This window comes from Camellia sinensis, chromosome 8 (genome assembly GCF_055761805.1).
Source record: "Camellia sinensis isolate YWXY chromosome 8, ASM5576180v1, whole genome shotgun sequence".
Lineage (NCBI taxonomy): Eukaryota > Viridiplantae > Streptophyta > Magnoliopsida > Ericales > Theaceae > Camellia > Camellia sinensis.
Window position 1 is genome coordinate 111,830,199 of NC_138968.1, and position 20,380 is coordinate 111,850,578.

The window sequence follows — 20,380 nt, forward strand, 5'->3', positions numbered from 1 at the left end:
ACTCCACTTACCTAATAGTCTTTTCCTTTTCCTTTTTTTTTATTCTTTTTTTTTTTAGTTAAAATAAATAAATAAAAATAAAAAACAAATCAATTCAACTCAACAAATCTTTATACATTGTATATTTTGGCGCATATAGTCTGAAGTTCTTTTTATTATCTCAACCAGTGTTTTCTTTAAATTTTTTTTTTTTTTTTTGGTTCATTTTAGGAAAAATTAATAAAATATCCATCCTCAACTTTGGATAGTAAGAGAAATCCACCATGATTCTTCTATCTATCATATGCACCTTATAATTACAGAATAAAATGATATAATTTCATATTTTCTAAGTCATAACTATTAAAAAAAAAGTTATAACCAAACACAAAAAAATCATAACCAAAATCTCAAAATAATATCATAACTAAAAAAGAAATATAATCATAACTAAGAAAAAAAATAACGTAATTAAAGGTGCATATGGTATGAGATGTATATAATAAAATTCTCCAAAAATCTCTCTTATTTTTTTTTTTTTGGAATTTTTTTTGTCTTTTGGTATATATTTTTTTAGTTTGTGTTAAAATATTTTACTTTTCAAGGCAATCTAGAGTAGAAGGATCTAAAATTAAAATAAAAAATTAAAATTAGAGTTAGAATTAAAAGAGGGATAAAACAAAAAACAAAAAACAAAAAACAAAAAACAAAAGCCAACTTCTTTTTTTTTTTAGCTGTTTTTGGTCAATAAAGATTTTTTTTTTTAAAAAAATTCTTTACCTTTCCTGGTTTGTCTAGTCAAGTAAAGCTTTAGTTTTTTGGAAAAAATTAATAAAAATTTCACATTAGATTAAAAAAAAAGAAAGAAAGAAAGAAACATTAAAAAAGTCAATCCCAAAAATATATAATTAAAAAAAAAACAAAAAAAAAAAAGAAAGAAAGAAGGAAATGCTGCTGAGGCAACATGGGGATGGACTGTGATTGAGACCCCCTCAATCATCAAACCCCATCACCCCTCCACACACGTGGGGATTGGTGATTGGAGGAAGAGAAGAAAAACCAAAAAAAAAAAAAAAAACTGGCAAATCAAAGGCCAAAGGAGGTCGTGGGGGTCACCCCTGGTGGAGTCCGGATCATTTTTCATTTAGAAAGCCACAATGCTGAGTTGTCTTTTGGGAGTCCATGTGATTTCAGCACCATGAAACCAATAAAGAACTTAACAAAGCATAGCATTTGCCTAAACATTGGCATAATATCTCAAGTAATCACTCACCTTCACCCTGCATGTTATGCCATAAATGTCCACTAGGAAAGAAGTCCGACTTACCACATAGCTGTGTGCCGGTCCAATTGCAATAAGGCACATGTCTAGAGAAGAGAGGACAAGATGAAAGTGTGTTTCCCTAGACTGAATAGGTACGTTGACATAAACCGTACCATAGAGTTACCCTGGCCATTTTAAATATACAAGCCAATAATTAATTAATTAGGGTATCTTAAAACAATAATTAATTCATTCCAATGCTTCAGATTTCAACAAACAATAGTAACATGTGGATTCTTCCATTTCTTGAAATCAACGAGTGACAGAATGGCTTCAGTGCCATGGAGAACCAAGTAACCCTCAATGAATTGTAAAGCGCAGTCAAAGATAGTGCCTAAAATAGAGTTTAGCAGAACATAGCATCGACTCAAGTGAGAAACATTGTGCATCAGCATCATGTATGTAGCAGAAATGGCATGTGCATTAAAACAACTAACAATACTTCTGGAAATAATACAGATGCAGCGTAAAAACTACTAAGGCTAAATTATATTAATTCCAAATAGAAACCAGAATTGTATTTCGAGGGCCATGTTACCAGGCAACCACTGAAATTCATTTCCTAGTCTTGTTCAGCTTCTTCTATTTCTTCATCCTCAGGTACTCCACGAAGATAGAGAACATTGTTACATCTGCCAATGGAGTAAGCATAGAGTGAGTTAATTCCTGAGGAAATACTGTATTGGCACTTTAACTTCTCAAATATGGTATACATGTTATCCCTACAAATAAATGAACAGTTGAAGATATATTTCACCCTCCCATGAGAAAATGTACTAGCCTCAACAAGTGATTTTTGATAAAAGCCGCTCCAAGTAATGTTCTAAAGAGGTTGAGCAAACCGGAAAAGGGACCGGGTCAATGGATGGTGATGTGACTCAACTATTGATTCAATCGAAATTAAACCCCGATGTCATAATTACCTCAAAAATATGTTGATAATTATACATAAATAAAATATAGCTATTAAATTATTAAAAAAATACTTGTATTATCAATTTATTTTCAATTCAAGATTTTATCTTTTTTTTTCTTTTTTTTTTGGATAGAAAGTCATTGTAATGAGTTCTGAAAATTTAATAATGCAAAAGGAATTATATAAATACTATATATATCAACAATTATAGTAACAGGATAACAGTAGGTTGTTGCTTTAGTGGTGAGAGGCAATGCTTTCCATTCTTGAGATGAACCAACACCAGCTGACATGAACCAACTCCGGTTTTCACAGGTGACCGGTTTAACCACTAGTTCAAGCGGTTTTTCCATAAAACACAGGTTCTTACAAGTCTGGTTCGGAGGTTCATCCAGACGGTAGCTGGAACAGTCAACAGTTCAACTAGTTGACCGGCCAATCCGGTCTGATTTTGAAAACATTGGTTCCATTTAAGTTAAAAAAATACAAAATACAAAACAACCACACAACAAAAAAAAAAAAAATTGTTCCAAGGTTGACTGCGTGCCAGAAAATCTAATATGATGAACAATATATAATTTTTCAAAGTATTAAATCATGATGTTCTCTTCCTATTTCTAATGAAATCATGAATCTGTGCCATAGCATACAGAAGTTTCATCTATTAAATGAAAGGGCCAAAAATTACCTCAGAGACCAGATCAACAACTCTTTGCAAATCAAATTAATTGTATAATAAGTTACAAGTTCCCCTTAATACTTCTATAATCTATTATATCCAAAAGTTTTAACCTCCCCACCCCCCAAAGCACACACAAAAGTTACCCTTCTCATCCCCGCATGGCTTTTTCGTTGACAGAATATCCATCTTACTCGCCCCTTGAGATGTTCCAAGTTTACAATCCACTCCAAATCTAGCTCGCTCCTCTCCTCCTCATGACGAGCATGGAAAAAGAACAATGGCAAATATAAAATTTCACATGTGGTACACCTTAAATTTTATAATAATGTTTAGTTTAATCTTATTTTTATGTATTTTATAGATTAGAATGTTGCTTGCTAGATTTAATGTCTTTTTATTTAGTTTTGGTCTTTAAGGGTATTTTGGTAATTTCATATATTGCTAGACATGGAATATAGCCCATGGGTCTTCTCTTATAGGCAAAATCATGTTATTAGGTCTTCTATAGAGTCTTTATTAGGTCTAGAATATTCCAGATGATCAATGTTTCTAAACTTCTTAATTATAGGATTATAGTCAGGAATAGGATAAGTCCAGCAATTTATAAATATGTATGTAATCTTTCTTTTCAAGAGGAATCAAAATTGGAGAATTTGAGAATGGGTTTATGAATTTTCCTAGCCTTGGCAAGGGTGAAGCTCCTCCTCTTCTTCTTGTTATTCTTCTCCTCCTTCGAGCAAATACTCAAGTCACTTTTTCAAGTTAGTGTTCACAACCATAGAACAAGCCCTCTTTTAGCTCCCAAACCCTAGTCCATCAAGTTTCCAACCTTTTCCCCTCCACCTAGTCAATAAATTCATACCATAGCACTAAAAAATAGCTACTTCCAGAAATCTTGCAAGCAAAAATTTTTGAAAATTAAACCCATATTAACATTTTCTATATAGAAAGTAGAAACCTTAAAAACATTTTTCTACCTAATATAACCTTAACCCTAGAAGCTTTCCAAAACCAAAATCCAACATAACTCAACTCATAGGCAGCATTGGGTTAAATTCCTAAAATTGTCTAACATCAATTACATATCAGAGCTTCAAGTTCCTACCTTGATACCCCCAATTTATTGATAACTTTGTTTTCTTATTACAATGGTGACAACGTAAATTTAAATTCCAAGTTGGAAGCCTCCTTACAAATTATGACACTACTACGGAAGTTGTGATGATGAAGTTTTTAACTAATGTATTAAAATTATGTTATTATGTATTAAAATTATGTTATTGGGTCTTCTTTTTTATTGAGTAATTCTATAGACCATGAAAAGTTGTATCAAAAACAATCACGAAGCCTCTGTTAAGCCACCTCACCTTTTAATGAAAAAAGAAGAAATGGAATAACCCAAAAAAAAAAAAAAAAAAGTGGAAGGATCAACCTTGATCAATACTATCATTGTTTGTTCTCAAGCACATTGCCTCCCCTCTCACTTCATTGACACAAAATTATGCAATGTTAAGCAATCTTCACCAGGTAATTATTTAGTAGTCTCAAAGCACCACACCTTTTTCATAGAGGTCTTACAACAATTTTATCATTGTGCTAGACAACTTAGGGAATTCGTTGAAAACATATAGTCAATGCGTAGACTTGCTATCTTTATTCGTGCCCTATGAAGGCAATTTCTAAAAAATGGGGACATGGACACGGCAGGGGACACAGCAAATTTTTAATTTTTTTCTAAATATTTTTATTTTTATTTATTTATTATATTTTTTAATTTTTTTCTGAATATTTTTATTTTTATTTATTTATTATATTTTTTAAATAATGTGTTATTATTAATTTATTTTTTATTTTTAATTGATATATATATTATAAATAAAAAAAATATAACAAATAAGGAATAATAAAATATGTTAAAATAAATAAAAGAAAAATTAGATATTTTATTTTATAATTTTTTTATTATATATGATTTAATTAGTTTTCTTTTAAATAATTGGATGCTTTATTTTATTTATTACATGTAAAAAAGTTAAGAAATAATAATTTACAAAAATTATTACTATATATGATATATGATTTAATTTATTTATTATATATGATTTAATTTATTTATTTTATTTATTAGATATTTTATGAAATATGATAAAAATTATAATTTATAAATTTTATTATATATATTATATATGATCAGAGAGAGAACAAAGACGAAGATGAAGACGAAGACGATCGAAGAGAGAGAGAGAGAATAGAGACAAAGCTCTCAGATAGCGAGATCAACAAGCGAAGGAAAAGGCGAAGGCCTCAGACGATTGAAGCCCTCAAACGAAACCCTAATCTTAGCCCTAATCCAATCCAACTACAAAGCTGCTACCACTCGATGTCGAAGGCGAAGGCTAGGGCGGGAGCTGGAGCAAAGCTGCTACCAGGTTTCTCTCTTTCTCTCACCCCTTTACGATCCCATCTTGGGCTAGAGCAAAGCTGCAACTAAGCCCATGGCACGTCCAAATTTGGACACACGTCCCCGCCGTGTCCCTTGCAAAAAAAATAATTAAATTAAAAGGGCACGCCATCTGGCGTGTCCCATATGTGTCCCCGGTGTGTCCCTGTATCCGACAGCGCCACAGCTTCCATTTTGGCATGTCCATGCTTCATAATTCGTGCCGAATAAGATATTACAAGAAATATTCAGATAGTTCTTTTCATCGGTTCAAGACTGACAACTAGAGAAGACCTCTAAAATAGACATTTTTTTGCTTCTATAATTTGTTAAGAAAAAAAAAAAAAAAAAAACTACTGATTCGAGCAAAAGCCAATCAAGCACACCACAATAGATTCATTGAGTCACACAACCATATTCCTAACCCTTTTTTTCTCTCTTCTTTCACCATCCAACTTTAGCAAATGCATCTCAAATGCCTTTGAATTCTACTCCATACAAACTAGTCAATGAATTTTGCAAACCAGTCTAAGAATAAAACATTTTGCATCGAAACTTTCAAGTTGGATCCTCGAAGCGCATTAGCCCCGGATTATGTAGCACTTACAAAAGTCGCCATCGACTTGGGAATAAGTGAAATATCAAAACTCAAGAATCACATATCTCATGTGCTTCCCAAGAACCATACAAACCCCACTGCAAAGCTAGCTCTTCAAAATTGTGTTCCTTCATTCGATGTAGCATTTGAGTTTTTGAGAGGTGCACTCAAATTTGTGTCGGGACCATACGACAAAGAATTTTATGAGACCGCAAGTTAGAACATTTTAAATGCAGGACTACTCTATCGAAAGTTGTCAACGCGGGCTGGATTCTAAAGGGGTTCATGATCCATCAATATCTAATGTTATGTTCACTAGTTTCTTTTGTTTGGAAAGAGACAAGTGAAAACATTTGTTGTAATGTTACACACTTTAGACATTCAAATTTTGAAGAGGTCACACAAGTAAGCAATTACCAATAAATTTTAATTAGGTCATAGTTTGTTTCCTTATCATTAGGAAAAACTACCATTTAATTTAATTGTGTTAATTTCTTGCAATAGGATCCATCTATTCCACATGAAATGTTAAGTTTTGAGTAAACACAATCCCAAATTTTGGGTTGGTTTTAAAAAATCTTATATAGTAGCAACTAGCACAATGAGTACAGTACATCCATAGATGAAATGACACAAATCGTACCATGTTGTGATTAGAGATGGATCAACAAGTATAGGTCATATTTTCTATGTTGAACTTTTTGGAATATCAGTGGAGAAATTTCAATATTAGAAAAGATTTGTGTCGTAAAGCCTCGGATTTTAAGAAGTTAATTAGGCGGATTTCAATTAATCCAAATGTGAACTTTTATTGAAAAACTCCAGTTGCGTTTGGTAGAGCTTTAGAATTATGATTTGAGAATAGAGTTGTATTTTGAGTTTGTGAGTTTCGGAATTATGATTTGAGTGTAGAAAATTTGTTTGGTTATGAATTTTAAAAAGAATTTGAATCTTAGTTGCACGAAGCGGGAGCAGGAGTAGGGGTGGGAGCGGGAGTGGGGGAACGTGGCCACTTAGAGGAGTCGTAAATTAGGAGCGCTTATATATTATTTTTATTAATTATATTTTATTTATTATAATAAATAATGAATAATAAATTATGTTCAAATAAATAATAAATAAAAATTAGATCTTTTATTTTATAAATTTTTTAACTTTTTTTTATTATATATGATTTAAATAGATTTCTTTTAAATAATTAGATGATTTATTTTATTTATTATATGTTAAACAGTTAGGAATAATAAATTTTAATAAATAATTTTTTATTTTAGACAAAAGAATTATATTATCTATGACAAATTATATTATATATGATAAATATTATATATATTAAATATAATAAATTATATTATATTATATATATATGATAAATTATATTTATATTATATAATATAAAACGGAGAGGGAGAGGGAGGGAGAACAGAGATCGAGAGAGAGAGAGAGAGAGGGAGAACAGAGACGAGAGAGGAAGACGAATAGAGAGACGAAGCAAACAGAGGTGAAGAGAGACGAAGAGGAGATCGAGACTAAGAGAAGAGAGAGCGACAAAGACAGTCGAGATCAACCTTGAGAGAAGGTCTCAGCCCTTTCGCATTAGAAGCGCGATTCTCTCGTATTAGAAGCGCGATTCTTGTGCGATTCTTCCTTGGAAGCGCAAAATCGCGCTTCTTCCTCAAAAGCGTGAGTCCCTTCCACGATTCTTGCTACTAAGGTTTGAATTGAGTGATGTGACATATAATATTGAAAAGTTTATGTTTTGAAAAGTGAGTGTGGAATTAATTTTCTAAAGCTATAACCAAACAATACACTCAAACTAAAGGATTGAATTAAATTTCAAAAACTCTACCAAACAGAGCCTCCAATTTCCATCCTCATCCACTTCATTGCATCACTAGAGTCAATTGGCGACTTTCTCTAACTTAACCCAAAAATGTCAGCTTGCCTCATAAAGCATGCCATAGCCATATTTGGGCTAATTGCAAGAAAATGTTCCAACATGCCCATTTTTGGGTCTTACTGTGTCCAGCCTGTTTTGGGCTACAATTCACGAGCTAATGCATGATATGGTCTCATGGGAGAGGAGCTTGGGCTTTATTTGCTCCACAAGCCACCTTTTTTTTTTTTTTTTTCTTTTAAATATGACCACATTATTTACATGATTCTCTAAATCAACAATGTGACAAAAAATTTTATGGGTGTAACATACCATCCTTTATTAGGTAATTGACAGACAAATGATGATCCACTTAATGTGTGTTGCGATTTTTCATTTATCGAAAATACTATATAAACAATATCACATAATACTCTAAGATTATTTAATTTTTTTATCTTAACAACTCCCACATAAATAGTTAGTTCGAGGTAATTTGATATTTAAAATGATTACTCTAAACTAAACTTTTCAGATTTTTTAGATTTTGTAAATTTTTTATTTAAAATTTACTTTTCTTACATTTTTGGGGAAATTGAAAATAAAAATAACAATAAAAACCAAACCCTTGTAACAAAATAAACCTCGAGTTTTAATTTTGTCAATTTAAACTCTAATCTTTTCGATTTGTTTTCAATTTAAACCACATTTTGTCAAGTAAAATTGATAGAAAAAATAGTATTTTAGTCTTAAACTCAACAAAAAAGAGTATTTAAGACATTATGTATGCCTACATTAAGCTTAATGGCTAAAATACCCTTCTTTTTCTTGGTTTTACTTAACAGAAGCATGCAAATGGTTTAGATTGGAAACATATAAAAAGATTAGGAATTAAGTTGATAAAATTAAAAACTCAGGGTTTATTTTGTTATAAAGGTCAAACCATAGGTTTTTTTTTTTTTTTGGTTTTCGGTAATTTTGCCTACATTTTTTTATATTAAAAACGACTAATTAAAACTTGTACAATGCATGAAATAAAATAATTTTATTAAAAAATAATGTTTTGTACATGTCAACTCCTAGTAGTAAATATAAAGAATTAATTAATGATTTTTAATCTCAAAAAGTGAAAAAGTAAAATTTAAATCAAGATTGAAAAATATAAAAACAAAAAAATAAAAGTATTTAAAAAATAAAAAATAACTCATTTAAAGTAGTCACTTTATTAGATACTCCTCGTGTACCATGTGACATTGTTTATATAGTATTCTTGACAAATGAAAAATCACCATACACATTAAGCAAGTTATCATTTGTCTCTTAATTATCTAATAAAGGTGAGTCAACATCTCCCCAATTCACAAAATTTTCCACTATATCATTGATTTGAAGTACCATGTAATAATAATGTACCATGTAAATAATGTTACAATAATGCTACTCTTACCACATTTCTATACCATATTATGCTTGCTTACTTGTCAACACATTATGGTATAATGAGTCCAACCGCTCTTCTATATCACCAATGCAATGGTACAACTAGATTGACTCATCAGATGGTAAGATAAGATATAGATGGTCACTGTAACATTACTCTTAATGTTATATGATGCTTAGAGAAGTTAAATGGGTCCCACCACTTATGTATGTTACTAATATAGTGATGACACATAACATTGTACATCAAATATGGCAGAAAAATGTGGTGTATCTTCTATTCCTCTGCTTAGAGACTACTAATTTTTGGTCAATGAAGCGAAAGGGAAGGCGATGTGCTTGAGAAGGGACAATGATACTACTAGTTAGGTTTGATGCTTCCACTTATTTATTTATTTTTCTGGTTCTGAACCATGTTTCCATTTTCTTCTTTTTCATTAAACAGTGAGGCAAGCTCGCCGAGGCTTCGTGATTGTTTTCGAGACCATTTTTTGTGATCCATAGAATTACTCTTTGTAGTAAAGCTAGGGACCACGAAATAAAATCACGAAATTATTCCCAAAAACAAGCTAGCGCAACATGCCACTTCACTCGTAAGCCTGCTTTTGTCGCAAGAAGGAGAGGGATTTTGTATTGTTTGTCCCAAGGGTTTTGTTTTTGTTTCACGACTTGAAGCATTTTAAATTTTAATTGCTTTGATTAGCCCTTTTTTTAATAATGCTAAAGGGTTGTTATATATGATGGCAATATTTTTATCAATTATCTTCAGTTCATATGTAATTTCTTATCTAGCATGATAAGTTTCATTATTTTTAAAAGACATTGTTAACGTGTGCCCTTAAGAACATGGTTGTTAAAATCGCGATCCGGATCGTACGATTCTACGATCCTACTCTGCCAAAACGATCCAAATCATTGTAGGATCGATGTTATAACAAGATCGCAAGTAGGATCGTGTAGGATCGCATGGGATCGTCTAGGATCGTATGGAATCGTATAGGATCGCAGGTAAGATTGCAAGTAGGATCGTAGATTTTATGATTTTTGCCTTATTTTTAATATGTATCATTTTAATTTTAATTTTTATCTTTTTTTTTAATAGAAAGTAGGATCTTACGATCCTCGACCCGATCCTACGATCCGATCCACCAGACCCTCTCACCGATCCTACTTAAGATCCCGATTTTAACAACCTTGCTTAAGAAGACTCATTTTCAAAATACAATGAGTTCTACACATAGATATAGCTTTTATTGCATGAATACATATAAGAGGTGAAATAACTATGGCGATAAATAACATTTCGACACCGCTATGGCACATGTTTTCAAGTGTCTGCTTCATATTATGTAATCAGCCTTTATAGGAATATAAAAAGTCATGAATATGTTTTTCAAGAGGAGTTAAGTTTTGAGAATTTGAGATTGTATTGTGTGAATTTGTCGAACAGTTGTGAACCTTTTTTCCTCTCTTCTTCTTTGTAGGATGATGTTCACAACCATAGGACAAGCCCTTTCCAATCCCTAAATCCTAGACAATCAAGTTCAAATCTTCCCCGACCATTTTCCCTACCCTTTGGTCACTAAATCCACACTATCACACCCGAAGCCCAACCATTTAAGGGTGGTGACCACCTTGTCTAGTTGTCAATTTTAACAACTAAGCCAAACAATAAAGCATCTCACGATCGACAGGGTCACCATGAAGTTGACAAGCACTAAACCATTGGGATCCACATGCCCTACTCCTAACCTAGGCAAACATAAATTATCTCGTTGCATTTGTAGTCAAAAGGTAGTATACTTTGGAAACAAGTGTATTTATGGGGGCCTCTTCCCTCCTGAAGAGAAATAGTACCTAACACAACCTAAATACTTGCAAGCATTATAGCATGTGGTGATTTGGTGAAGGCCCCATAGGACATGTTGTCCCACTACATGTATGGCTCTTAACTGGCCCATGTAATGGGTGTGAAGGGAAAAAGTTTCCAAGTTTCAAAATCCACACCCACACATCTACTAATATCTCAATTCAATACTATAAATTGGGCAAATTTCTGATAGTTGTGACACTTGCATCGAGACACGCCAAAAAACCCTAAGGTGTCAAAGAGTAATCACAATATACGAATTTCACAGCCAAACATAGATCTTCAAGAGAATAACTAATATTTCTATTTGAAGAGCATCTTCAACCCACTAGGCGTATAATGCCTGTTAAAAATGCCTAGTATAATTCATTTTTTTCAACTCCAACGCACTAGGTATATGATTAGGTATTTTGTCTCAACTCACATGCACTAGCTAAATGTAACTAGCCTTCAAAGGCTAGGCAATGTTTGACCCTTATGATCCTTTTTCCTCCATCTTTGTTACTGATGTGACATTCCATAAAGTGAGTAGTATTTGGATGAATAGCTAAAATAAAAAAATGAGTTGAAGTGGAAACATGGAAAAGTGGATAAGCAACATAAAATATGTACATTATATAAACTTTTAGATAGGTAAAATGCCTATTAACATTGGAGATGTTCCAACACGCCTCACAAGAAGATAGAGTCTCAAATAAATGTTGTTTGACTTCTGCACATTCCACAAAACTAGAGCATAGTACGAGTACCCACATATACATTACCTAGCTCACAACCATAAACAAACATAGTATGAGTGCTTACAAAATTTGTAGGGTCCAATATGATTTTTGCTTAGAAGTGCTTGAACCTCAGTAGGATTAGCTATGCCTATGATGCAAACCAACACTGTGCCATGTAACTGAAAACTGAAAAAATGAAGTGCGCATTTCCTAGTTTTTTTACCTCTTTATTCATTTAACATAAATGCTCGATTAAGTTATTTACAAAAAGTAAACAAAATCTGCAAGTCCAATAGGAATATAATTTATACCCAGCATTTGGTTGGAATGACTGAACTCAAACCCACCATAAAAGAAACACAACTGGCTCCTCTAATGTGACCCAGGCCTAGACTAGTGACAGTGCTAATACAACTGGCTCACTGACAGTGCTAATACAATATTTCAATTTCAACCTCATGGTGGGCTAGACATATTTCCAAATTAATTGGTGTTTTGCTCACAAAAGATACTACACCTGATCAGAGAAATCTCATCTGAGGTTAAAGCTATCCACCACCCAAAAAGCATAAAGACAACTAAGACTGGGCGAACACTTAAAATTTTAAATTAAAATCAAAATTTTAAAAGACAGGGTAATGCAAATGGAGACTAGAACAAATTAGTTAATGTCTAGAAATAAAACAAAAAGAGCACACAAAAACAAAAAGCCCCCGGCCCCCTTATTATAAAACTCTTAAACAGAAAGTTGACTTAGCTCTGTCAGATTATTGAAAAGGTGGATAACATTTATAAAAATAAAAAATAAAAAATAAAAAATAAAAAATAAAAAATATAAATATAAATAAAAATAAAAATATAAAACTTGAAATATAAAAAAAAATTAAAAATTAAAATACTAGACCAGATCACTGGAAATATTAACAATGATAATAATATATATCAAATATGTTTTCCCCATGTTCATATCTTGAAAAATAAAATGAAACAAAACAAAAAAGAGCTTCAAGATTAAAGCTTGTCTTATCTAGTTCAGCATCATTTGCACAATGTGTTAAAACTTAAGATACAACAATGTAAACTCAAGAGGGTTGCAGACCATGGTATACTTAACTACTTTGTTTCAAGAGGAAAACTGCAGCATTTTAGAGAATGTTACCTGATCAGAATCTCTCCAAGATTTCCAGTAAATTGTCCCTCAATATATTCTTCACTGTTGGCCAACTGCAGATAAGATTCAATTAATTCAAAAGACTAAATTTAGGTAATTAAGTACTGCAAAGAAAGGTTGACTTAGCTGAATACAAAACAATTCCTCATTTCAGATATAGTCATGACATAAATCATGTGCGGGAAACAAGTAAAACATGATTCAAATTCAACAATAGCATAGCAAAATGCAATCTTACACCGCACAAACTATTCAACATGGTAGCTGAGGAGCTGTAAATTATCCCATGATATATGACTAATGAGCATATGCACACATAATGCCTCGGGAGAAATAAATAACAAAATAGTTTTGAGGGTGTTACCTGCAAGTTCATGTATGAATCCACTGACACAAGAAAACCTACAAAATAAATAAAAATGGATCTAATTATGCATTTTTTTTTATTTTTTTTTTTTGAACTAGGGTGTTTGGATCAAAGATCAACTAATCCCCAGAGGTGCACAAGCCCTCAATTTCTCACAAGTCCACCACAGTTAATTCAAGGATTTTCTCCCAATCCGATGGCCCAAGGAATTGTTAGCACCTAAGAGGTTTTGATCCCTATACCTTGGAGGGAGCACACCCCCAAGACCCAAGGCCTTGTCACCAGGCCAAGCCCTTGGGGTTGATCTAATTATGCATGTTGGTTAATAAAAATCCTACTATTAATCATAACATAGACCAAGTAATACAAGAAAAGAAAAGAACATATAACCAAAAGAAAAGAACATATAACCAAAAGAAAAGAATATACATATATATATATATATATATATACCTTTGTATTCCATTCCCCACTTGAGCTTTACGATGACCTTCTTCCCAGTCAAATTGTTCAAGAAAGGTTTAGGGTTAACTGGTACAGTCTGCAACAATGCAAGGTATTATATCATGGAAAATTAGGTAAACTGGTGAATCTAATTCAATCTTAAACTATGCACTTGAGTGAAAGTCCAAATCCATAACCCCTGAAGCAGAAAGGCCTGATTTTGTAGCCAATAATGCCAGGAAAATGAATTCAGAATCAATAAAGAAAATTCATGTATGATGCATAAAATGCCGATCTTAGTATACTACTCAATGTTGTACCAAAAACACTCAGAATAATATCAAATAATGTCATTTAATAACCACAAGCAGTGATACGCAGAGATTAAAACTTTTCAAGAGTCAAAAAGGGGGAAACGGATTGGTCCAAGGAGTGATCTATAAAATTGAAGCAAATTTGTTTGTTTCCAAAGAAAATGTTTTACGTGAAAGAATTATCTCGGTAAAAGATCAGAAGAATGTAGTATGGAAGAATTGAAGTAAGAGCATCGAAAACTCACCGCCATTGAAGATGTTCAAAGCAAACCCCGCTTTTTGGATTCCAAGTTTGACTGAGCTGAGGGTCTAGCCTAGGGTTTTGGAGAGAGAAACCTAACGCCTCGTTTGGAAAAACATGATTTTAGCTTAAAAATTAAAAATTAAACAAGTAGTGTTTGGCATGTATTAAAAAAAAAAATTTGTATTTTTTATATAAATATATTTATTTAGGTCACGTTAATTAATATTTATTAATATTTTATTTCTACTTTTCTATCCGAGTAATATTGTATACACTAATTAATTTATGGCTAGTTTGACAACTCTCATATAATTCAAAAAGTCAAAAAATTACATAAAAAGTAAAAAAAAGATATTACTATTCACAAATAAAAAATATTAAAAATATATTTTATATATAATTTTATAATACAAATCAGAGAGTGGACGTGACAGCCATCTTTGTGATTGACATCAGGCCATTATACATTTATTTTTGGGAGAAAAAAAATTCATAGGTAAAGTTACAAAGTTTGATGGTAATATTGGGCCCTTGGGGGCCTACTAAGGGTTCCGTTTTGATAATCCGAACCGTTCAATATGTAGAACTCGTCGAGTAATATATGCTTGTAAAAAATCACATTGATAGGATATCGTTAACTATAAAATCAAATCAGTTTTGTATAAACAAAACGAATGGTGTGATAGTTAACTATTGAAAAAAATTAATCCGATCATATAGCTATCGATATCCGATCAATGTGATTTTTTTACAAGTATATAATACTCAACGAGTTCTACATATTGAACGGTTCGAATTATCAAAACGGAACCCTTAATGGCCCCCACGGACCAACCATCACTGCCCAAACACTTTGCTCTGAATGAGACAATAATTTTCTATGCAAACATGCAGGCAGCCGCAGGGCAGCCGTACGACCAATCAAATTTCTTCCACTATATAATTTACTTATACAATTTTTTATTACACATTTTTTCGTAAAAAAATAAAAAGTTAACCCAAGCAAAAAGACAAAAAATATACTTATTTAGGACACCTTAAACAACCCATTAGTAACTAGTGTACCAATTAATGATGTGATATAATTTAAAATATTTTTGGTATTTATAATTTATATAATGAGTGAAATCAATAATAAGGTCATAACTAGTGTTTGTATACTAGTTAGTACCCTAACTGGTGTATCTACTTTTTCTACCAACTTTTTCTACTTTTTTATACATTTTTTTTATAAAAAGTCAAAAAGTATACTTATTTACCATCTATCTCTACTATAAATATGTAAAGAGTTTTGCCATATTTTTTATTTTTTTAAATCTCCATTTTTTTCTTTCAAATTTATTATATTTTTAAAAATCATGAAGAATCTTATATAAATCAATTATTTATTTATTTTTAGGGTGAAACACTAATAAATCCTAAAACGTAATCTTGTGAACGGTTTAGTCCTTTCTTTTTTCTTATAAACCCAGAGGTCCCATTAAAGTAGAAATTACATAAAAGAATAGTCACTCACTTATTTGGGTTTAATTTTTTAAGGGATAAAAGTGATTTTCTCAAAATGTAAAATTACACATTTTGGCAATTTGAACTATAGAAGTTTTGGATTTTCTCTCATTTTAAAACAAATTCCACATTACGAACAAAAACATAATACTCTAATGTAACACTCCAATAACGTAACATTTCAATGTAATACACTAAAAAACCTTATTGGTATATTTTTCTAAACGTAACAACGTAACACTCAAAAAAAAAATTCTTTGGTTACTTTTTCCAAACGTAACACTCCAATATAAAAAGAAAAATAAAAAAAATCTTAATATACTTTCCCCAAACGTAACACTTCAATCAATGTAATCCCAAATGTAACACTCCAATATAACATACTCCAATGTAACACACAAAAACACTAAAAAAACTTCTTAGTGTACTTTTTTCAAACGTAACACTCACAGTTTGAAATTATATATTTGTTCAAAACTTACTAAGGAATATTTATACTCCTTTGAAAATGGTTTGAAGAATTTTACATTATTTTAATTTTATTTTATTTTATTTTATTTTTAGTGTCATATCGGAGTGTTATGTTTAGGAAAAGTACAATAAGAATTTTTATTTATTTATTTTTTTTTTTTTGTGTTATATTGGAGCAGTACGTTTGGAAAAAATACACTAAATAATTTTTTTTTGGTGTTACGTTGAAGTGTTACACTAAATTTTTTTTTTTTTTTAGTGTCATATTGAAATGTTGCGTTTAGAAAAATATATTAAGAAGTTTTTTTTGTGTGTTATATTAGAATGTTACACTAAGAAGTTTTTGTGTGTTACATTAGAGTATTACACTAATGATTTTTTTAGAGTATTATATTAGAATGTTACATTTGAAAAAAGTACGTTAAAAAGTTTTTTTATATGTTACATTAGAGTGTTACACTAAGGAACTTTTGTGTGTGTTACATTAGAGTATTACGTTAAGGAGTTTTTTTGTGTTATATTAGAGTGTTACGTTTGGAAAAAATATACTCATAAGTTTTTTTATGTTTTACATTAGAGTATTACAATAAAAAAGAAAATTGTGTTACTTTAGAGTGTACACTAAGGAGTTTTTTTTAGAGTGTTACTGTAGACACCCCATTTTTGACCGTCCTCAAGACTTGGACGTCACCGCTTGGAACACTCGGTGATCATCCATGTTTGTGTTCGTTTGGAGTTCCCGGAGGTCTCGGCTCGCGCGCCTTGCCTCAGGATCTCTAAACTCGACTATTTAGTGTCTGGTTTTGCACCAAACACTTGTGTTTTGCCTTGGAGGGGCAAGGAATGCGTTGTGAGGCATCCCCCACACACCACCGGCAGTGGCTAGAGGCCACCGGCTGGTTTTTGCTGCCACCGGCAATGTATATTGCTGGTCGGCACTATTTAGTGCTGGTCGGCACTCTCTTTTGCCAAAATGGCATCTTTGGCCGGCCGACTACTGTGCATCTGCTTTTGCAGATATTTTAAGATAGCTGTCTTGCATTTGGCTCCCCTCCATACACGTGTATGGAGGGATCTCCCTCTTTAGAAGCTTGTCTTGTAAGCTTTACAAGACAAAAGCTCTATAAGAGAGAGCCTTGTCTCTTGGCTTAGAGGTTAGACACTTGAGACATTTTAGAGATAGAAAAGATAGAGAGAAGCTCTGGTTTTAGGGTTAGGGTTCATACATATCTCCTATCTCTCTTTTTCTCTCTTTGTGCTCTAAGTGTTTTAGTTCATACTATTGTACACAAACACCTAGTGTTTCACCTTCCTTTGGCTCCTGAGGTTCTAAGGGGCTGATTTTGGTGTTTTGGTGTTGGATTCAAGCCAAGGAGGGCCATTGGAGCATCATTTGTGAAGGGGTCTTCAAGGGTAAGAATCTAGTCCCATTATTCCCCATTTTTGCATCTTGTTTTTGCCTATCTTAAAATCGTTTTTGAGCTTAGTGTATAATACAAAAAAGTTCTATTTTTTAGTCCTCTTGATTGTTTATTAAGAGTGTTTTGTGGTTTGGAGGTGTTTGACCCCTCTTAGGCCTTGAAAGGCCTCATTTTGTGCTATTTTGTGCAAGCTTCGAGACTTTGGTGTTTGGGCCTCTTTACCATTGAAATCTTGAGGGATTTCAGTGGTGGAGATGGTGCCTTGAAGTCTCCAAAAGGGGAGGGTCACCCCCTCTCCTTGTTGTCCTTGAAGTGGACTCCTTTTGGCCTCTTGAGAGAGCATCATGTTAGAGTGTGTATTGATCACATCTTGGCTATTTTCCATGCTTATTATGCCATGATATAACCTTGTTGTGTGTTGGTTTTGGTACACCATGCATGTTTAGCATACCTACCATGTAATGCCTTGTTATTGCCTTAATATGCCTTAGGTTGTTAGCCCTTGTTCAAGCATGTTTTAAGCTTAGTCTTGTGAAGGTTTTGTGCATATTTTGCCATGTCTTAGGTCTGTCCATAGTTGTTTGGGTCGGATTTGGCATGTTTAATATAGCCCCTTTGCATTTTGGCTTGTTGGCCTCAAGTGTGTGAGTATATAGCATGCATTACTTGCTTCATTCTAATGATTTGGCATCATTTATAGCATAATTTCAGACCTTATAGCATGCTTGTATGCTTGCCTTGGACACCTCTTTAATGCTTTGAAAGCTTGTGTAGCATGCTCCATGTTTTGGCCATTGCACATGTCTTTGAATTTGAGCCACTTAGATGCCATCTAAGAGTCCATTTTGCATGGTTTAGGTCTGTCTTGAACCTATTTTAAGTCCTCTTAGCCTTGTGAGGCTTGGTTGGCTTAGCTATGGTTTAAGCCCCTTTGACTCGCTTCAAGTACTTGGACCATTTGCATGCTAATGTTTAGCCTATCTTGTTGCTTGATTTGACACCATCTTAACATGATTTTTAATGCTTACCTTGCATGCCATTAGTCCATGTTATACCTCTTTCAAGTGTGCTTGAGAGTTGTTCAATTTGTGCCTAAGCATTGGCCCTTTAACACTTGCATGTGTGTATGTATGTTTGATTCCAATTCCTTGACTTTTGGCCACTGTTTTGGGCCTATTTAGAGCTGCCCAAATCATGTATAAGTCCATCTTTTCACCCATTTGCATTGCCTCATGTTTGCTTGTATGTTTGCATAAGTGCCTTGCCATGCCATGTTGCATCCTTAGCTTGTATGCCTAGGTTGCATAACATCTCGCATGCATGCCTTGTTCCTTGACTTGGTGATAGGAATTGGGCCTTGGTTTGTTTGTCTGGTTTGCATTTCATTTGACATGAAAGTTGCACACTTGACTCCTTAGGCCATCATGCATGGAAATGCGTGATTGGTGGTCCGAGAATCAAGACACATGCCCTTTTGAGTCATTACCATGATAAGGGACATGATTGGTGCATATATGCCTTGAATTGTGTTGCCATGCTTTGCCTTGCCCTCTGTTACTGTCAATTGCAGATTCTGCAGGAACACTCTGCCGACCGGCAATTTCTAGTGCCGACCGGCAATCATTTCCCTGCCGATGGATTCATTTTGTGCCGGTGGCCACATGCTACTGCCGGTGGCAATCCCATTCAGCCGGTGGTATTCCCCAATGTCCAAGGAAGAAGTCCTGAGGTTTTGGCAGCCTCCAGAGGAGTAAAGGAAGGAAAACAGAGGCAGCCTATGCATGGCGGTGTATTTCCGAGCAGGATCGAGCATGCATTGCATCGAGCTCTTCCCCCCGGGGCGGTTTATCTGTTTTCCTAGCTTAAGTTAATTTGCTTATTTAATTAGGCAATTTGTAATATTTAATTAGCTTGCGTAGTTAATTAATTTGTATTATTTATTTGGTCCCTCCGAGTGAGGGCAAATATGTAATAAGTGTGCGTGAGTGTGTGTATGTCTTCCAACCTCACGTCTTTCTTCCCTTTTATTTACCTGCTTATGATGGTAGATTAGGGCACGTTTAAATTAGCATACCTCATGTAATGCATGCGTGCATTCATTCATTTGTCCTGCATGCACCAGGCTGGGTACATCATGCTAACTGCATTTGTACTTCAAATTTCGAATTGAATACATGTTATTTGTGCATCTTCACATGTCATTCATAGACTAGCCGAGCCTACTCTAATGACATTTTGTATGCGATGCATTAGGCACTTAACATGGACTTGGATCATGCACTGATTGCTAACATGTTCCTGTTTTTGGCACGGAGTACGATGTAAGTATTTATGCATTAGCATCTCGCATGCGTGTGAATGTTGCCATGACAGTATGTTTGCCATGTAGCTAAATGCTTATACGAGATAAACTGTTTGAATGCCTGTGGGTGAAGGTTGGACTGTTTGAGTTGGAAAAACTCGTTGAAATCCGTATTTTAGCCTACTTGCGAGTAGCAAAATCCAAAACATTTTCCAAAACAAACAGATATGCAATGCTTATTTCCAAATTAGGCAATCTAGTCTATACTTGTTTGCTGTGCGCATAACATAATA

At 33.2% G+C, this 20,380-nt stretch overlaps 1 protein-coding gene across 1 annotated transcript; it reads right to left on the reverse strand.

Annotated features, from left to right (window-relative positions):
• Window positions 1–1,510: 1,510 nt before the first annotated feature.
• On the reverse strand, window positions 1,511–14,539 carry LOC114294289 (putative small nuclear ribonucleoprotein F). Its single transcript, XM_028238413.2, has 5 exons — window positions 14,389–14,539; window positions 13,839–13,926; window positions 13,383–13,420; window positions 13,007–13,071; window positions 1,511–1,935 (listed from the first exon to the last, which is right to left on the reverse strand). The coding sequence occupies exons 1-5, from the start codon at window positions 14,392–14,394 to the stop codon at window positions 1,866–1,868; spliced, it is 267 nt and encodes an 88-aa protein (XP_028094214.1). The 5' UTR covers window positions 14,395–14,539; the 3' UTR covers window positions 1,511–1,865.
• Window positions 14,540–20,380: the final 5,841 nt, after the last annotated feature.